This window comes from Epinephelus moara, chromosome 13 (genome assembly GCF_006386435.1).
Source record: "Epinephelus moara isolate mb chromosome 13, YSFRI_EMoa_1.0, whole genome shotgun sequence".
Classification (NCBI taxonomy): domain Eukaryota; kingdom Metazoa; phylum Chordata; class Actinopteri; order Perciformes; family Serranidae; genus Epinephelus; species Epinephelus moara.
In genome coordinates, this window is record NC_065518.1 from 20,667,696 (window position 1) to 20,688,193 (window position 20,498).

Genomic DNA, 20,498 nt, shown 5'->3' on the forward strand with positions numbered 1-20,498 from the left:
AGCACCTAAATATATTTCTATAGTAAATAGTAAAACTTGAAAGACTGTTGACTGTTGTCAACTGTATATTTAGTAATATCTTTGCATAGCATATATGTAAAATTACAGGACCAAAATAAATGTGAGTGAGTTTCAGGATTTGCAAAAAGAGCAAATTATATCTATGTCACACTTTTAACTTTTTAAAGACATGTTTCAGTGGTTGTATCGAAGCTTTTTTGAAAACCTTATCTGTTTGAAGAAACTTTGGTGGAAAGGACTAAACTTTCTACCAGTCAATTTCACTGACAAAATTACTCCAATAAAATGTAGCTGCAGGAATAGAAACCATGTTGTCCTAGAACAAAGCCCTTATTCTAGAGTCCATAGCTCTAGGCTAGAGCAAACTTTACAGCCAACTTGTTCTTATATAATATAATGCAATTATTCCAAATATAGCATTTCTGTTGAGAGAAAGTGTGCATATAAATCAGTGCCCATGCTAAAACAACCTGTCAGTGAAAATTAGAAAGTTAAAAAGGGATTGTTTTGTGTACTACAGTTATAAAACAATGAATTTAAGGCCGCCTTATTGACATAGAAAGTCAAGTGAGTTTCCAACCGTCAGATTAAAATCAGATGTTGACAAACGCTTCTCCCCGCCCCTTAAACACAGCACACACCTCGCTGCCACTGCGTGATTGCGACATTTCCGACAGTCGCTGAAGGCAGCATCAGCTGTAACGTTTGTACAGTTGCTGGAGGAGAGGGCCGAGACCACAGCAGGAGACAGTTCAGACACACACATCACAGTAAGTCAACGGGCTCTTTGTCGTCGTCAGAAGCTAACTGTCGTTTTCCTGCAACTCTGGACCCTCGACATTGCGTGAACAACAACAACAACAACAACAACAGGTATGCTAACACGGCTGTGACAGTGTTATGGTGCGTTGTGATGAAGACTCCATCAGCAGCCGTTAGTGTGTAGCTAACATCATAATGGGCTGGACCCTCGGCTAGCCAACACTAGCAGCTGCTAACGTTAATTTTCATACCTATTGTAGTTTAAACGTTAGCTAGCGTTAGATTGGCTTTCCGTATAATTAGCATAATAACGTTAGCTAACAGGAGTGTGGCGCTTTGAGATTTAATAAGAATACGAGGTTGACGACGAAGTACGTAAAATGGTTAATATTAACATTAATATTGTAACTGCTGAAGTAAATTTTACTTCGTGTTCACGCCCAAACATGACTTTTAAAAAAAAAAAAAAAAAAAAAAAAAAAAAGATATAAATGCTAGCTAGCTATAAAATAACGTTACCCCCTTTTTTCACACTTCCTGTCTGCTCTTTAATTCTGGCTGACTTTGCTGGAAGAGCTGGAGGGTCAACTTGACTGTTGACGTTAACGTTATTTGCTTAACAAACAGTTGTTGACTGACGTTTTTCTGCCATATGGCTCTTAGTTAATGGCACAGTGCATGCCTTTATTAATGTTTCTCTACAGAGTTAACACAGTAGCCAGTTTCTGCTTGTGAAACATTGAAACATGCACAGCTCTTGCTAGCCCTTCCTCATAAAACAATGGCAATAACTAAGGTAATGGCTTACAGTGGCTTTAAAGCTCTGTCTAGTTGAAAAGACTGGGTTAAAGGTGTACATGTCTCAAAATGATAACACACTCACTATGTAAGCCTAGCCTGAGATACCAGTGTGCACTCTTGAATTCCTCCACCAAAAGATTATAACTTTATTTAGATATAGTGCTCAAAGACAAAGTTATGAGGTTTAAATACTCAGCAGATCCTAAACAATTGATGTTTGAAGTCATTTAAATTTGATGCTAATTTTGCCATATATATTTTTATATAAAGAGCTCCATAGTAAACCATTGAATAATAAAGAGTAGGTCACCTTGGGTAATGAGGCATGGTTATGGCTGAGTTCATATCGGGTCTTGTTTATCAAGCTGACCAGAAGAGTCCATATGATTGCCACATAGATGTATAATAGGATTGCCCCCTCACGACCTTGTACGTGAACAATTCGTGAGAGCTTCCAGTTCAGGAGTTTGTGTACACAACTAAACAGGAGCTCACAAGTTCCACTTTAACACAGCATAAGAACAGCAAAGACTACTGTTACTGTAACAAGGAGCCCTTAATGTTGAGAGTAAAAAAAAAAAATCAAACAATGTGTGACCAATGGTCAGAGTCAGTTTTAGTATTTCAGTCTGACCACATGTCTCTGTACTGATAAAAAGTCGTGTCTGGTATCTGAAGGATGGATTTGACTGAGCTCTGAGCACAGGGGTTTGAAGTTGTGACAAGACTTAGCTTTATCTTTTTAAGGTCTGCAAATGATTAAAAGTAACCCAAGCTGAGTACAAGACCTAATTGTGCAACCGCTTTAATGTAACCAAAAAAGTATTTTGGATTTTTAGCTAGCATTCATCAGGGCATTTTGACATCAGACACTCTATGATAAGGACACATGGTGTGGATTACATAACTGACTAAACAAGATCTGATTTTACTCTCAAATCTGCTTTATATGATAGTGATATCAGCTTCAAATGAGAACATGTCCACACAGTGGTTCGCATCTAACCTTGGCTAATAGTACTGTTTGCCACTTGTTTGGGTTGTGCAGGATATTTGTGTTTTTGGCGATTTCAAACACAAAAATATTATGTATGTATGTCAGAGTTCAAAATCAAGAATATTTTGTGTCCAGTATATGTGTGTCTTGAGTTGTGTAATTGCTGTTACAGTGTGAGGTTGATAACAGTAACCTGACGATGTTACATTTTTAGTTGTTGCCATAATGGGGGCATAGTTCTGTCACCATACAGCTATTTTCCATCTTTTATTTATTCATTGTTGGGCAGACTGCAGGAAAAGGTTAGCCAAGGTAAGTTCTGATAAGGCAGAGCTTAGACTATATCTGTTGCAGTGTGTGTGTCTGTGTGTGAAGTTCCAGTAGCTCTTCACTTTGCTTTAAATATATTCAGTCTTTACTTTTAAGTTATTGAGTAGTTACTTGTTGTCACTCTTAACCGAAACTGCTGTTTTACACTGGAGGGCAAAACGCTGCAAACAAACTTGAAAATCTTTAAGTCGCTGTCAAACAATAGAATGAGAGATTTAAATGTGAACTTTACTTTTGTCTTTATTTTTTCTACTTGATCATTATTTAAACAAATATACACATACGTCGTTGAAGTTTTTTTTCTTCTTTTGGTTGTTTAATGTATCTCACTTGAAGAAATCATATCCTGCCCTTCTGTAGTTTATCAAGTTTTTTAGATGCTGTGCATAAGGCCAAAGTCATCTATCGCAAGTTAGTAGTAGCACGACGAGTAGCACAATTCGTTTTGTTAATAAGATATCAGAAAATTGTGAAACATGCCCTGAGTAATTTTCCAGAGCTTAATGTGACATCTTCAAATGGTATGTTTTATCGTAATAGTCCAAAAATCCAAAGCTATTTAGTTTATAATCATGTACAACACGACAAAGAAAAGCATCAAATTCTCACATTTAAGAAGCATGAAACCAGAAAATTTTTGCTATAAAAAGAGACTAAAAACGATTATTCAATTATCAAAATAGTTGCCAGTTCATTTTTTGTTGATTGCCTAACTGATTAATCATCAAATTGTTGCAGCTCTATTGCTCCTGTCCATTTTGTTTGGTGTCAGGCCTGAATTATGTATCTCAAGTTTAATACACTGAGTATTGTTATGGTCTTATATGCATTTTGCATATTTACTGGAGATCTGAAGACCTCTGAGGTGTGTTTACCTGTCACCTAGTTTACACACACTGACCCCAGTCTCTCCTGTCCTCTTCCTGTTTAATATTGATCTGCTTGCTTTCTGTTTGGCAGTTTTCCAAAATTCAGAATTCAGGTTTGTTTAGTTGGTGTTAAGTCCTCGTGCCAAGTAAGGAAAAAGTACAGGGTTGTGTCAGTTCTTCAGATAACCCCTTTTCCCCTTTAAAAACCTTTAAACTGTGAACAGACTTTACTATTCATAGCCCATTCCCCTCATTAATTACTCTATTAAATTATACTATATTTGCTGCTGAATTAAAATATCATTGTTAAGCTGCATCATTGTCTGGCCATCTTTTTTTGTAACAGCTCTAAAGACTTGAGCTCTAAGTAAATTGGGAATCCAAGTTGCAGAGATGCTCGGGATTACCCCGCTGTCAATGCAGATTAAGCTCTCATGACATTTATTCCAGTCAAAGGGATATTGGTAATAAAAATTTAGCGTGACCAGCGTTTCATTAAGTGGCTCCTTAGTGAGCGTGCAGTCAGCACTGAAGTGAGCAGGTGTGTTGTGTCTGCGTTGGCAGTAAAAGAAGGGGGCTGAAATTTACTGCTGTTTGTCCTTGGAACAGGAACGACTGTATCTGCCAGATCTGACATAAAGAGCAGAGCCTCGAGAAGGCTTGATGCTAACTTTTAAAAGTCAGCCTGGCAAGCATGCATCAGCTTTTGGTTGCCGAAACTGAAAATATGGTCGCCATTTTTAGTCATCTTAAATTTTAAGTAGGCTAATTAAGATACAATCAAGGCTTGCACGATATCAGGTTTTCACTACACGGTTGTTGTGGCCAAAAGTCTTGATGATAGGAAATTTTAAGTAATTTTTATAGTAAACACTGCCACTGATGGCAACCAGAGGCCAAGAATTGGTTGCCAGTTTCCCAAAATGGTTGGCAACCATTTCTGTCAAGCCCTGCTTAATGGGACCTGGGGACAGTGAGGGAATAGTGTGTGTGTTTGCCCGTTTATAACACACACAACCAGAGCAGACGTGGCCTCCACAGGGGTGCAGTCCACTGTCAGAGTGACTCCACCTCAGGGCATTATCCATAGCCTATTTGTGGAGGGAAATCAATTCCCTGTGTGAAGAGACGCAGTTATTGCCTTAAACAAATAGACCCAATGGCATCAGCAGCCAGTCAGCGCTTTGCCATCAGACTCTATCACTTTCAAGCTGACTTTGCATTTGAAAGGACTCATAAATAATGTTTCTTTTTGAGATTCCCTTAAAAATGCTAATGCATCAGATGAATGTGTTTTGCCAGGCGCATACACAAGTTTTGCAATTCATCATCAGTTTGATGAATCATCCGCAAGTCCTTTCACAGCACTTGCTACCACCTTCAGGGCTCATTTTCCCGTCCGCTGCTGCATTGCAGTCGCACACATGAATTGCATTTTCAGTTTACAAAGCATTTTGTTGCTGTTGCTTTTTGCATGTTATTCTTATTGACAGCTTGCATGCAGTTCTCAGTGTCGTAGTCTGCCCCCAGGGTACCTAAATGTCATATTTGAGGGCTCATAGGGAGTGTTGTGTATTCTTTCTCAGCACAAACTCCAAGAGCAGGCAGGGATGTCTCGATAGCAATGAAAGAGTGATCAGTCATCCTAAGAATTATCTTTATTATCTGGCAGAAGGTTTGTTTTTGCTACAAAAGGTGATGCTGTTCATTATTTCTGAATTTAAAAAGAATGTGTAGCAATATATGTGTTTGTGTGTGTATGTTTGCAGGCACACATGCGTATGTACATCTAAGCTGGGCTCCATTCAAATGTTAACAAATGTTTTTTACATAAGAATGCTAGTATTTGCACATGACTTCCGTTTTCGCCTGAGATCAGTTGTCTCACCGTGGTCATTCAGTGTTCTTGTGTTTGACTAAGGCAACTGAAATTTAACAGACTGTGTTAAACAGACATTCCCACTTGCCTTTTCCTCTCCTTGTCTCTGTCTCTCCCTCTGTCCCTCTCATCGTGCACAGTCACCATGGCAGAAGCCCACCAGGCGGTGGCCTTCCAGTTCACCGTCACCCCAGAGGGCATTGACGTGCGGTTGTCCCACCAGGCCCTCACTGAGATCTACCACTCTGGTATACGCTCTTGGAAGAAACGCATCATCGGACTCAAGGTAGCTTCTCTCTTAGCTCTTAGTCTTTTAACTATGGTCTTTTAATTGCATATAATGCTTAATTTGAAATGTCATGTTTTAGTTTTGGTTGTATAAGCCTGTATACAGTATTCAGTGAGGTTTTTTCCTGTCGTAATGTGTGGACTTCATTGTCAATCAATAATGAATGCCACACATAATGACACACTTTCTGCATGCGGGTATCCTCGTGTCTTTGTTTGATGCTCACTTCACTCAGTCATTCATTTCCAGGATTGAATATGAGAATTTAAAGTGATGTTTGATGTGTAGGCATTTCATACCAAGTCGGACAAAGCCATAAATGAACAGATAAATTCCAGGTGAATGTCTGACACTGAGCTAAATGACATGTATTGCTTTAATGTGATCATTTCTGAATTGTCTGTGTGCATGTTTGTGTAATGATTGCAAACAGGAAGAATGGGATTTCAAAACAATCTCTCTTCTTTCACTGTTCAACAGAACAGTGTGTTAACAGGGGTTTATCCTGCCAGTCCTTCCTCCTGGCTATTTGTGGTCATAGCAATCCTGGCTACTATGTACACACGCTCCGACCCCTCCATGGGACTCATAGCCAAGATACAGGAGCACCTGCCAGTCAGGTAACTCATGTTGTGACTCCATGAAGTGATTTAAGTTAACAATTAATCCTTTGATTCACCAGACACCCCTGCAGACACTAAATGTTTCCTTTCACAGAGAGTTTAGGCCTTGCTCCTTCCCATTCTTCCTTTTTCATTGTCTTCTGTAATGTCTATCGTTTATGTTTCTTTTTGTGACATCTTTAGTGCTCCTGTTCTTGTTCCTTTCTCTTTTCTTCTGCTTTCTTCCTTTAAAGTAAATAGATATTGCTCACACAGCACTGATTTGGAAAATGGGACAAATTAATTTAAGATTTCCTAGCTTGGTATTTCGATTGTGAAACAGCTAGCTTTTCTAATTAAAATTTCAGAAGGTTGTTTTTCTTCCCATATATCCTTGCTCATCTTCCTTCTAGTTAAATTTATTTATTCTGCTATTTGTTTCCACTCACTATTCCTCTTCCCCTCTGTCTATCTGTCCATCTTCTCCCACCATTTCCAGCCAGTCTATGAGTACCCAGTGCCAGGCCTTAGTGTCAGCAGTGCTCTTCAGCACCATGCTATGGCTCTTGCTCATCTTCACCATGCGCCTGTGCCTCAAGCAGCTTCTCTCCTACCACCGCTGGATGTTCGAGAAGCACGGCAAGATGTCCCACACCACCAAAGTCTGGGTGGTCAGTGCTGTTTCACACCTTTTCCAATTGTTACTGTAAACTAACAATACCTTACACTGTCCTAAAGTTCTTTGATCCAGGGTGTCTGCATCTCCTTATAAAGTCTTCAAATGTCTTTAAACCTACCACTAAACCTAACACTGCCTTTTTTATTTGTACTTGCACTTAAAAATACAATTAGTACAATGTAATGTATTTTCTATGGTGAATGAGGTCCTCTAAAAGAAAACCAAAAACCGAAAAAATAATTAGCCTTAGGTATGCCCTTCCTTTAATATTCCGACTGTGTTTGTTTTTTAATGCTTGTGTTTCTATATCAGGCGCTGGTGCGGATCTTCTCTGGCAGGAAGCCTCTGCTCTACAGCTACCAGGGTTCGTTGCCAAACCTGCCTGTGCCTGCCATCAAGGACACGGTCAAGAGGGTGAGACGTCACACGAAGCAGAGGAAATGACAGCATGCCGAATACTGACCATGAAACAGATGGACCACTTTCTCACATTCATCATTTTCTGCCTCTGTTGCACCAAATGCCCTTCGTTAGCGTCTGAGTGTTTTTTATCTGGCTGCAAGCTAGTTGAGGAACAAATGCACGGTATCCATCCACCATTTTAAAGTGAGAAATATTAGACAGATGAGAGGAGATAAAATGGAAAAGAGATTTGGTATTTTATCAGCAGAATTAGATGTGGTTATGTTGATTCATTGATTTACAAACCAGTGTCTGTATTCAGTAGGCTAAGTAATCCTGTCATACATCAAAATGATGCTTACAACTCTTATTCTTTGCACATCTCCTGTTTAGCACTTGGAGTCAGTGCGTCCGCTGATGGACGATACAGAGTATGAACGCATGACCAAGCTGGCGGCAGAGTTCGAGGGCGGCGTCGGCAACCGCCTGCAGTGGTACCTCAAGCTCAAAGCTCTCTGGGCCACCAACTACGTGAGTGGTTGACCTCATTGCTCTGGTTAAGTGTGTCTGCTTTCAAACATCACATAAATGTCCAAAGCCAAGCAAGCCAAAGGAAATTTAAAATTCCATTAACAATGTATGTCTTTGAGGTGCCGACTTTAAAATATTTATCCCGTATGAATATGTAAGTGACTGCCAGTTGGCTGCAATATTGGCTTTTTCACTAAGATTCTATTGTGTGTGTGTGTTTTTATTTTTTCAGGTTAGTGACTGGTGGGAAGAATATGTCTATCTACGTGGACGGAGCCCAATTATGGTCAACAGTAACTATTATGGCATGGTATGGAAATCTTTTTGGTCGAAGAAATTTCTGGTCTAACCTGCTGTAGTCCTCAATTTGGATTTACTCTGTTTGATTTTGGAGTTGGGTCACCACACCAACTCACGTAGGACTTCTTATTTCATCTCGTGGATTTTTTAAATGTAAAACATCTATTAAACTCATGGGACCTTGTAAATCCTATAGCTCTACTCTATGTAATTGTTTGAAGAATAATTTGCAAAATCTATTAATATAAATAGTTGCTGCTGAATGTTTTACATTAATCAAATTGATTTTTAAAAAAAAGACCTGAACAAAGAATCTTTAATTTTTCAAAAAATATTATCTCTACTTTTTTTGTCTTGCAACCAAATTGTGATTCTGTGTAGTTTTCATATAGTGCAACAAATCCAGCCATTAGCTTTAACTTGCAAATTTCCTGCACCTAAAAAAAAAACAGGCTCAACGGGTATCACGCAGAGATAACCTTTAAGTTAACATGTCTACCTATGGAAAAAAGACACTGGATGTATATTACATTACAGTGAAAAGTAAGAATAATAAGCTATTTTCAAAACAATATTTAATGATGGAGTAATAGAACATCTTTACATTTGTATGTACCTGCAATGAGTATTAAAACTATCCAATAAAAAAGTTTAAGGAAATAAAATGATACAGTGAAAACATCTTAAAAATCGGGTCGACATGCTCCGAAGCTATATTTTGCAAGATCTTTCGCACGCAATTTTTATATGGCACCAAATCATTTCTAGATGTGGTAGAACTATATTAATACTGCAGAGGATCAAAATGTGGTTGCAAGAAAGTGACAACTTTATGGAGATAATGATTTCTGAAAATTAAAGACTCTTCTTTATGGTAATAAAAAAATCTGATTGCTGTAACATATTCACCAGCAATTATTTACATGAATACATGTTGCACATTATTCTCAGGGGTTTTTTGGATGTTCACTACAAATTTCAACCCAATGCAGTAAAAAAATAGCAAATGGTGAGGCTTCGAATACAGTTGCAAAAATAATGAAATTTAGCTCACAGGGACAAACTTCAAAAATTAATAACTAGAAGAATATTTAAAGTAGAGCTGTCAGATTTTGCAAGATCCCATTAATTAATTAGAAGTTTCGCTTTTTTTATTCTTTGAGAAAATCCATGACATGACCTGAAAAAAGTCCTGAATTTTGGGCAAGTTGGCATGAAATGACCGTCATGTTGACTCTACAGGGTCTCAAAAGGTAATTGAATCTGTATATAGACTTTGTGATCTTTGCAGATTCATTCTGTTAAAAATTTGTGGCTGTGTGTTTGTTATGAGGACAGAAAAATAATGAAAATAGTTGTGTTAATGCTTGTTAGACTAAGGCAAGTACTCTTGTTTTTACCTTTTATTAACAAAGAACAATTTAAGTTCATTGCAAACAACGCTCACACTTACATTGGTAGAACTCCACACATTCACTTACATGAATGTGAATTTTTTTAAGATATGGCTGCTAAAAACACAACTATTTCCTCATGTTACAGAAACAATCCTTTGTTTTTGGATTTTTGAAGGACATTGATATTGATTTGGTAACCCCAGATGTGCTTACGGATCTTTTTTTTTTTTTTTTTTTTCTCATGTTTATCCTCCCTCTGACTCCCTGTCTCTGTGTGTGTTCTCCCCAGGACTTCATGTATGTGACACCCACACCCATCCAGGCGGCCAGGGCGGGCAACAGCCTTTACGCGTTCTTCCAGTACCGCCGCAAACTCAACAAAGAAGAGCTTCAACCTGTGAGTGTAGCTGCCAGTCAACCCTGGCTGCCCCCGTATATACGGAGGCATTCATTATTCATGTCTCTTTGCTATGGCAACAGAAGTCTTGTAAATCAAATGTCTCAAATTTCGGGATATTTCTATGTGTCGTGACCGTGTGAGTAACACCCATGCATTACTGTTTGTGTGTCTTGTAGATCTCTGTTCATTTTAGTTTCTATGTTTAGGTGAAGACATTTCCCTCATGTTCTCATACCATGCTCATCTCTCACCCCTCTCTTTTGTACTTCTTTCAAACTCTCCTTCGCTTTAATTTCCTCTCACTCTTTAAAAAAACCTCCCTCTTTTTGTTCGATTCTACATTCCCTCCACTTCTCCCCTCTGTTCTTTCTCCTGTGCCCTTGCCTTCGTCTTCTCCTTTCCATTTCCCAGACCCGTATACCAGGCACTGTCATTCCTCTGTGTTCAGCTCAGTGTGAGAGGCTATTCAACACCACACGCATTCCCGGAGAGGAGACCGGTAAAGAGATTGACATGCACACACACATAGGCAAATGCTGTGGCAACACGTTGCTGATATATGATACATGATGTCTGAACATGAGCAGCAGGTAGCCAAGTGAGCAATGCCAACACACCACTGTTTGGGAGATGATGAGGCATACTAAAGGTGTCTGAGCCCTCTGGAGTTGGATAGAAAATCGTGTGAAAGCCAGTGTGTGTGTGTATGCTTGAGTGTGTGTGTGTGTGGTCTCAATAAGCAAGGCGCCGTGATTCACTGAGTCATAGTATGTCTGCTGTACAAGGCCATCCTGTCATCTCTCATCTGTCTCCTCTTGCCTTCTGGTCTCATCTCAGGTCTGTCTGGGTTTCTGGAAGCGGTCTGTCTCTAACTAATGTCTGTTTTCTTCTGCCCACACATTTTGTTTTTCTTATCTCTTCCTTTCTATCCCTGGCTGTCTTTACATTTCATCCCCAACACTCCGGTATTTGTTTTCTACCATCCTATTTTGTTTCCTCTCTTTCTCTTTGCACTGGCCTGTCCTCCTTTATCCTGCTCAGTTGTTGTTGAGGTCTGCAGTTCCTTGCTGTTCCTATCAATATGAGCGGATGTTTGACACTTGTCGAATCCCTGGAACGCTAACAGGTAGTATTTATATTTCTTACACAACTGGCCCAATTGCTAGTTTTAGATCTCTAAATGTCATGCCAATATAAATGTGCCGAACATCTTTTTACTGTGTATAATTAAGAATTTAAAATGAAGATACATCCCTCACTTGTACAGTAAATGTTCCTTCAGTTAACGAGCCAACATCTTGATAGTCACCCTGTCAGTCGTTTCAAATACCACGATAAAAAGAAACACAAAGTGCATCTTTGCTTTCAGTGTTGCAGCACTGACCTTTACTCAGGTATGCCTCCTACAGCATGTCTTCATTCCTCCATTTCTTAAGTCGGCCTTGAAAGGAAGCTTCTGTGTTTTTCAACCTAGATTCTATTTTCCCATGTTTTTGTGTCTAAGTGACAAATGGAGACAACAATTTTTGAAAGTGGTCCAATATTGAGAGAGAGTGCCACAGTTGCAGCAGCAAAACAGCCTGAAATGTAATCCATACGGGCAATTGTGCACCATTAAAAGTGCTAGTTTTTACCACTAACAGGCTCAGATTGTAATTAAAAGTGTCTGATAACATTACAGAAAGGACACAACAGAGAAATGAAACATTTTTCTTTACCTTTCCCTTGTCTGTTTTTCATTGTTATCAAGTCTCGCTCAAGGAGAAGTCTCGTTCTGAAATCTCACAAGAGGAAATTGTTGCTTGTTGTTGATAGTTTGTCATGGCTGAATATTTCACTCATAAGAGGCAGGAGAATGAAGTGAAGATAACTGTTTAATAGAGATAACAGGTGTACAGATTAACAGATGATGTGATTATTAAGATTTGACAGAAAGTCGTTGGCGCTTGGAGTCCAGAGGGAGATTTGTAATCAATGGGCATTTGAGCAGCAGCAAGATAAATCCCCTTACAGAGTCTAGACACTGAAGGTGGCGGCTGATGACTGAGACCGATGGCTGATGTTACTGATGAATCTGCAAAGACTAGGCGTTGATGGGGAGGTGGAGGGTGCGCACAACTTCAGCATGAAAGACCTACAGGCAGAACGAGAACCATATTTAAAACAAGACGTAATAAGATGATAGGCTAACAGGAAGGGTGTGATGCTGTGCTGTTGATTAACTGTGACAGAAAATCTGACATCTCAATTGACAGACCTCGACAATAACAGCAAGAAATAGAGTGAGCATGTGTGCAAGGAGTGAATGTAAAAAAGTTTTAGGAGGAAATTACAAACCTAAGCATGCACAAGTATAGTCTTCCTGACTGAAACTTCACTGAGCTTTATTTAGCTGATTGTGACAGTGTGGTGTGAGACTTCTCCTTGAGCAACACATGGTTACACACACTAACAAACAGACTGGATCAGTGAAAGGGAAGAAAAAGTGTTTCATTTCTGTGTGGGGTCTTTTCTATCACGTTGTTATACACCTATAATTACAATCTGAGCCTGTCAGCGGCAAAACGAAGCAACTTTAATGAACGGTAATTGATGATGCACAAATACCTGTAGGGGTTACATTGCAGCCTGTTTTGCCGCTGGGGCTGAAGCGGTCTCTCTCAGTACTGGACACATGTCCAAAATTGTTGTCTCCATTAGTCACTTAGACACAAAACATGCAAAAAACAGAGTCTAGGTTGAAAGTTTCCCTTTAATTAATCTGTGTCAGAGTCATCTCAGTCATCCAGTTTGCAAAAGGTAGAAAATATTTCCCTGTTCGTCTGAACTCAGTCAAGTAAAATGTGTGCCAGTGTGAGTGTTTGCATATGGATCAGACCTTAACGGGATAGTTTAGATTTTTAAAAGTGGGCTTGTATGACAAACTTATCCATAGTCAGCGTATTACCTGCAGTAGATGGCAGTCGGCACACCCCTGCTTTGGAAAAGGCGGCAGGAATACTGCTAAGGAAGCTAAGCAATTTACTGCCATGGACGGGTGCAGCAGCAAAACATATTTTAGCCTCCCAAAAAAACTGGAGGCGTTATCTGTGCTCTCTTCAAATCAACCAGACTACATTGTCAAAAACATTAATTTGAATTTTAGCAAAAAACTGCCCGTTAATCATTCATGATTCTGACCACACAACATTCTTCCACATAGCATGCATCCTACACATGCATAATGTTTATTGTGTAAACTTATCTAGTAAATGTCACAAGGACATTTTGCAGACTCAGTCGTTCTGCGCTGCAGTCCCAACAAAAACTGAATTGTGAGGAAAAACCGATGCCAGCAGGTCAGACAAAATGCTGGGGATCTGAACGACCCTAAGCACAAGGCACACACACATCCCCAAATAAAGAGCATCATTTCTGATGTATATATGTTATCATGTCATGTCTTTGTCAAAATATTTACATTTCCCGTCTTCCTTCTGTGCAAAGACACTGTGCAACACTGGCAGGACAGTGACTACATAGCAGTGTACCACAGGGGTCGCTATTTCCGCCTTAAGATGTACCACGGAGGCAGACTCCTGTCGCCCAGGGAGATTGAATTCCAGATTCAGAGGATCCTTGATGACCCTTCAACTCCATGCAAAGGAGAGGCCAAACTGGCAGCCCTGACTGCTGGAGACAGGTCAGTTTGACATGCCACCACTGCTGCTTAAATCACACAGACCACACAGTGCACTGCATCAATATTAATTAATGTAATGTATTAATGTTCCTTTGTTAACCAGAATTCCATGGGCTAAAGCCAGGACGAAGTATTTCAGCAGTGGAGTCAATAAGCGCTCTCTGGACTGCATTGAGAAAGCCACCTTCTTTGTGACCCTGGATGATGAGGAGCACTGCGTGATGGGAGAAGACCCAGCAGCTAGTTTAGACCGCTACGCCAAATCCTTGTTGCATGGGAAATGTTATGACAGGTGACAATTTTACACTTAACTGATCACTGAGGAACATGTAATTAGTTGAAGATGATCTATTATGCTGACTTTTAGGTTCATACTTGTATTTTGGGTTTATGTCTTTAAGCCTCCCTCTGAAAAAGCCCAGTCTGCTCTGATTGACAAGCGTTTCTGGGTGTTCTGCATCTCAGTGTGTCTGCAGCCTGGAGCAGATGACCATATAAAAAAAGCCGTCACAATCTGACGTCAGCTTGTCTCAAAAGAAGAAACCCTTGTTGGAAACAGTATTCACAACAGTGTGAAGCCTGTGGCCAAGTTGCTCGTTGCCTTTTTTCCCATGTTTTTGAAAGAATTCGCACCAATTTGCTCAGGGTTCAAAGGTTTAAATACTTGTGAAAGGTGTCTGAAAGCAGCACATAAAAAGTGATGATGCTCCAGGTTTCAAAGGGTTAATATGTGATGTTTTAACATTATATATATGACAGGAAAATAAGGAACAGCATTTAAGGTCCCTATACATTAGTTTTTTATGTCACTCAATCTGTACCTTGGTTGTCGTGCAGGTGGTATGACAAGTCCTTCACGCTAATTTACTACAAGAATGGGAAGTCAGGCTTCAATGCAGAGCACTCGTGGGGCGATGCGCCGGTGATATCGCACTTATGGCAGGTAAGGAACATGAAGGAAAAGTAGTACACTGTTGTTACCTGGTTGTGAGAGGCCTTCACTTATAATTGTTGTGTTTCCAGGTTCAATTGTCCAATGACTGTTTCCAGCTGGGTTACAATGCAGAGGGGCACTGCAAAGGAGATGTGGATTCATCACTACCAAAACCACAGAAGCTGAACTGGGAAATCCCTCCAGAGGTTAGTTCTCCATTCACATATTTCCCAACGTGTGTTTTTGTTCCTTGGTCAGCAACAGTCAATATTGTTTTTTCACACATGCAGCAGAAAGTATGTTATAAAAAGATGCATGTATTATAATTGTTACACTCACGCTGAGATTATGAAATCACAATTGCTCCTAATCAGATTATTCTAGTTTTAATATTCAGATATTTTTACTGGGTTTTAAAACATTATAAAGAAAAAATAAATGAAGCAAAAAAGAAGAAGAAAGAATTATAAGTAAATATTTTACAGTGATTCCGTAAAGTTATGGTTATCAGTTACAGCCATTGAAGATAATTTCTGATCTTAACACCCTTATGTTAAATAATGTTGACATAAAAATTTTAAGGATTTGTTGGACTGTTGAGACTTTTAATCCAGAGAAACACTGTGTTTTTAAAGAAATAGTGTGACATTTTGTGTATTATTTGTTTTCTTGGCAAGAGTTTGATGCGAAGATCAGTACCATCCTCATGACTGTAGGCTAAATATTAAAGTACAGCCAGTGTGTGGTTAGACTAACTTAGCATTAAGACTGGAGGCAGGAGGAAACAAGTGGTTTTGCTCCGTGCAAAGGTCTAAAAGTACATCTGTCAGATCCGCAAAATTTTAAATGTTTAGTTATATTTTAGCTGCATTAATCAATACACTAACTGAAATGTAAAAACAAGAAGTTGTGGTTTCACAGTGCTAGACTATTTTTATTGGCTGGGTGCAGTAACTTCAAAAAGTCTCTACATGTTGCTTGACAACCTAATGACAACACCGCTGCCAAGCTATTGTAGCTTCGTATTTGGTATACAAACACAAGAGCAGGGTTAGTCAGTTAACGTGTTTTCAAAAACACTATTGAAGGATTCAGTTTGATAGACATTGCCATGCAATGTACTTGGATCATTTTAACCACAGAGTGTTTGTTTTAAAATGACCACATGGTTTGAAAAGATGAGAGTCTATCCAATTGACACATATATTTCATGATCAAGTGACATGTGAAAAGGGTTGTAAAAAGCGTGGGATGTTCGCGATTAGTTGACTTGCTACCCTCATTAGTCAACACCAGAAATACTATTTTATTAAACTTATTATTAAATTATAAATGTGCACTTTAAATTACTTACTTGCATAATTTGCATAAAAATATCGCCTTTTTTCTACTTGAATGTTACTTTATAAAAACATGCATCTGTTAGCTTAGATTTTTTTTAAAAAAAGAGAGAAAGTGAGAGAAAAAAGACAAAATAAAAGCAAAAAAAACTTTAGTGAGCTGTTGTAGCACATTACCGACATTTAAAATATGATTTGGTCATTGAAAAATGTGTTCAAACTTCGGTTTTATCATCAGGGAAAATAGTCGTTAGGAACATCCCAAGTTAAAGCTGACTCATTATTTGTAATAATATGGAAACATGGCTCGCCCTTTTGAATTCACAGTGCAGTGGTTTCAGGTGTCTCAGTTCTGTTGATGTTTACTCTTTGGATGTGTGTGTCACAGTGTGAGGAGCAGATCTCCCAGTCCCTGGCAGTGGCCCAGGCCCTGGCCGACAACGTGGACTTGCACGTTTTCCGCTTCGAAGACTTTGGCAAAGGAAAGGTCAAGAAATGTCGCGTCAGTCCAGATGCCTTCATTCAGATGGCTCTTCAGATAGCCTACTACAGGGTGAGCCTCCCTCTGAAGTACCAGCGGTGTGTATGTGTGTGTTTGTGTGTGTGTGTGTGTGTGTGTGTCGGACACTGAATTTGTGACTGTCAATATTATCTGATGCATGTGGTTTTGTTTTTGTGTTCCAGGATCAGGGGAGATTCTGTTTGACGTACGAAGCCTCTATGACCCGTCTGTTCAAGGAGGGCAGAACCGAGACAGTTCGCTCCTGTACCAGTGAGAGCAGCGCTATGGTCCGAGCTCTGGATGGTGGAGAGGTGTGACCATTTAACTGTCTTGTTTGTCATCATTATTGTACATAGCAGTAACTCAAAAGAAGATGAAGGTTCTCTAATGAAAATGAATATGCTTTGCAAATCTTTATGTGAAATTGCTAATTCGTTGCATAAATCATACAGTGTCATTTTTGTGTGCGATATGTCACTCATGCCATTCTCCACCAGGCAGCAGATGTGTGCAGGCGTTTGTTCCACGAAGCTGCAGAAAAGCACCAGCATCTATATCGCATGGCTATGACTGGAGCTGGCATCGACAGACACCTCTTCTGCCTCTATGTGGTGTCCAAATACCTCGGAGTGGAGTCTCCTTTCTTGCAAGAGGTTCATTTCTTTCCTTCCTCATTTTTATATTTATATCAGACTGTCAAGCTCAGCATGAATATTTATGTCTTTAGTAGAACTAATACAGCAGCGACTTGATGCGATGGCTTCTTGTGGGTATTGCAGGTGCTGTCCGAGCCCTGGCGGCTGTCCACCAGTCAGTCTCCAATACACGTGGAGATGTTTGATTTAGTCAACTACCCAGATTACGTGTCCTGTGGAGGGGGCTTTGGACCGGTAAGTGTTGCCCTCAGAGCTTCAGTCAATTAACTGTTAAAAGGATGACTCAGTCTGCGCTCTTTTCCAGGTTGCAGGTGTAAAAACAGTGATGTAGGTTGGAGCACTGAGAGGGATAGCTATGGAAGCTAAGCAATGTACTGCTGCGGACGGGGGCAGCAGTAAAACTAAAAAAAATCACAATTAAAAAAACAATATGAATTTTAGTGTACTCTATATTAAGAATATTTTCACTGCTTCACCTTGCCGTCAAACGACCCTTTCTGTCGCTACATATCCTTCAGTCTCGTGTAGCTAGCCCCAGCGCTGTGTCAGTGCAAGAGAAATACTTCTTGCACATACAACTCAGACTCTTCTTCTGTGAAAGTAGCTCCGTGTTCTGATTTTCATTAAGCAGCCATGATAATAAATATTGTCTACGTCTCTTTCAGGTGGCTGACGACGGTTATGGGGTGTCCTACTCCATTGTGGGAGAAGACATATTAAACTTCCACATCTCGTGCAAGCGCTCGTGTCCAGACACTGTGAGTTCAATGAAAGTTGTCGGGATGTTTTTTTGTTTGTTTGTTTGTTTGTTTTTGAAATCCCAATTTTCCTTTATCATCATATCAAATTTTCCTTTCTATCATACATGATCGTGTACGTTGGTGCTCCAGCAGCATACGTCCAGCAGCATAAGCAGTCACTCACTCGCCTCTAGCTGCATTCAGAGACGAATCCTAGTGCGGGGGTGGACTTAACCATTTTGTGCCTTTTGTGAGGGGTGACAGGAACCTCAGAGAGCCTCCACTATTTTTTTTTCTTAAACAAAGCTCTGTCTGTCAAATGATTTATTCATATGATATGTAATAAAAGAAAATCAGGTGTGTTATGAGACAGGCATTATTGTGCCAGGACTCAGTTCCGATTTTTATGCAGTGCATTACATCTCTTGCTTGGATTTTAGAAAGAGTAGACATGATAGTAGACATGATATTTGCATTTTCGAAGCAGATGCTGGCATCAGTAAGTGAGCGTTAAAAAAATCTACGATAATAGCACATTTTTGTTTTGAGCACAGATTTCTTTTTACCCTGAGGTTGTGAAGGTATTTGGGTTTAAAGTTTATCTCTGTTATTATAGAGATTTATGAGAGCAGATGAAATGTAAAACATAAAACCGTTTTGGATTAAGTTTCATAAAATGCTAAGTCTTTTTCAATCTCCTAGACACATTCTTTTTATCTTTACTTTTTATTCTACGTCTCCCTTCCAGGATGCCCACAGGTTTGGTGCTGTGATCAGAAAAGCTCTGCATGACCTGATACAGCTGCTGATGCCCAACCAAACAGAGCCCAGCAGGAGACAGCAGAAGCGGCCGGAGGTCAAGAAAAACCTGTAGGCGGTTACTCAGGAGAAAAGGATGCTGAAGGGAAGGTGTGCGAGCAGAAATGTTCCACTGTGAAGTGAGAAAAAGACAAAGGGTTTTTTTTGCTCATGCATTGGGAGAATTTTATAGCCAGCCAGATGATATTCAAGGGACAGCTTCAAAAGGAAACTGATAAAATGGTGGTGATGTCTTTACAGATATGCATCTGTATCTGTGTGTGTATAAGCTGTGTGATAAGTGTGTGAGAAGACAAAGGGTCCATAGAATAACAAATCAAGAAGTAAGGTTTATTTGTTCAGTTTTGTCAAACACTGGGGAAAAAAATGTTATTATTGTGACATGTTTTGATTATTTTAAAAAGGCCAATATGAATTGCACCACTGAAAGTTAGGGTAGAGACTCCTAACACTTCACATATTCAAGTGCAGTATGTTTTGACACTATTAAGCGTGCCACACTTTTTGTGCCACTAATCATCTGTTGAATTTGTTAGGAAAGCGTATTTGGAAGAGGCTGATGCATATTGAGTTCCAGAGCATTGGCACAAGAGAGAAAACGTGCAGGGCTGTTGAGGTGATTTCAGTTTCTAGCATCTGAATGCAACATTGCTGTAACAGTGATACCGCGCATTTCAAAATCTCGGAAGTCTGCGACTTCTCAGTGTTTACTCATCCTGTGTAAATCTGCTTTCTACAAAAACACATGATTGTAATGCTGTGCTGAGAGCGCCAGGCTGTTTATACATGTAGTGAAATGACATGGCTCTGTTATATTTATATGGTGCCAGCTCACCCGGGATATAACTTAAATTTTATGTTTAATATAACAATAACAATGTAACGTCGGTCAGTTTTTCTCTCAGCGGCCACTCGCATTTCAATTTTACCAAGTCAAAAAGTGTACTGTAATGAACTCCAGTTATTTCACTGCCATCTATAAATCTGTTTTGTATTTATTTTTATCACTGTATTATTGAAACAGCACCATAACAATGCAAGCTATATTATAAACATCATGTGCAGGTAGTTAGGCTTGAGCAGCACTGCAGGTCAGATGTAGATTACATGTGGAGTGAAGCCATCTGATTCAAAGGACGCTGTGTACAAGTGATGCAGATTCCTGTTTTCATTGATTATTGCCTCTCTTTTTTTGTTTTCAGTTGAGCTTGTCTCATTGTTGTCAGCTTTTTTTAATGCGATATAACGGGGGAACATAAAGTCATTCTTAAAGAAAAATAGCCAGAGGTGTTTGTTTTTGTTGCATTAACAGAGTACTCCACTGATTTAACATTGCACTCCCATGTTATTGTCAGAGTCATGAATCAGCAATATCATTTTTTTTAATTCAATACATTCCTTTTCCTCATCAAAACCAGGTGCCTACATTACCCAAAATGCCTCTCTACAGTGGACATCACCTGAGTTTACCAGATTTTTTTGCAGCTCCCTCTAGAGCCCCAAAATGGTGTTGGAGTTTCTTTTTCAAATGATGCGCACAAGCTTGGATTTGTCTAAAGGGAAAAA

General features: G+C 39.5%; 1 protein-coding gene across 4 annotated transcripts; it reads left to right on the forward strand.

The window, feature by feature from the left end:
- Nucleotides 1-690: 690 nt before the first annotated feature.
- Nucleotides 691-20,218, forward strand: LOC126399552 (carnitine O-palmitoyltransferase 1, liver isoform-like). 4 transcript variants are annotated; one of them, XM_050059586.1, is made up of 19 exons: nt 691-894; nt 5,800-5,945; nt 6,429-6,568; nt 7,050-7,221; nt 7,542-7,643; nt 8,025-8,162; nt 8,395-8,472; nt 10,149-10,256; nt 10,671-10,758; nt 13,746-13,941; nt 14,045-14,233; nt 14,779-14,884; nt 14,965-15,081; nt 16,604-16,768; nt 16,900-17,028; nt 17,215-17,370; nt 17,497-17,607; nt 18,039-18,131; nt 18,862-20,218. In XM_050059586.1, the coding sequence occupies exons 2-19, from the start codon at nt 5,805-5,807 to the stop codon at nt 18,985-18,987; spliced, it is 2,355 nt and encodes a 784-aa protein (XP_049915543.1). In that variant the 5' UTR covers nt 691-894; nt 5,800-5,804; the 3' UTR covers nt 18,988-20,218. The 4 variants fall into 4 exon arrangements, with proteins under 4 accessions (XP_049915543.1, XP_049915546.1, XP_049915544.1 ...); XM_050059589.1 differs by lacking the exon at nt 10,671-10,758 and adding an exon at nt 11,301-11,385; XM_050059587.1 differs by having other exon boundaries at nt 691-893; nt 5,796-5,945.
- The last annotated feature ends 280 nt before the right edge of the window (nt 20,219-20,498 follow it).

Bases quoted from the DNA above. Each gene is read 5' to 3' on its own strand.
- LOC126399552 (XM_050059586.1), top strand. From the start codon at position 5,805: ATGGCAGAAGCCCACCAGGCGGTGGCCTTCCAGTTCACCGTCACCCCA. The intron at 17,029-17,214 runs GTGTGACCATTT...ATTCTCCACCAG, and splicing joins GAGCTCTGGATGGTGGAGAG to GCAGCAGATGTGTGCAGGCG. The intron at 17,371-17,496 runs GTTCATTTCTTT...TGGGTATTGCAG, and splicing joins AGTCTCCTTTCTTGCAAGAG to GTGCTGTCCGAGCCCTGGCG.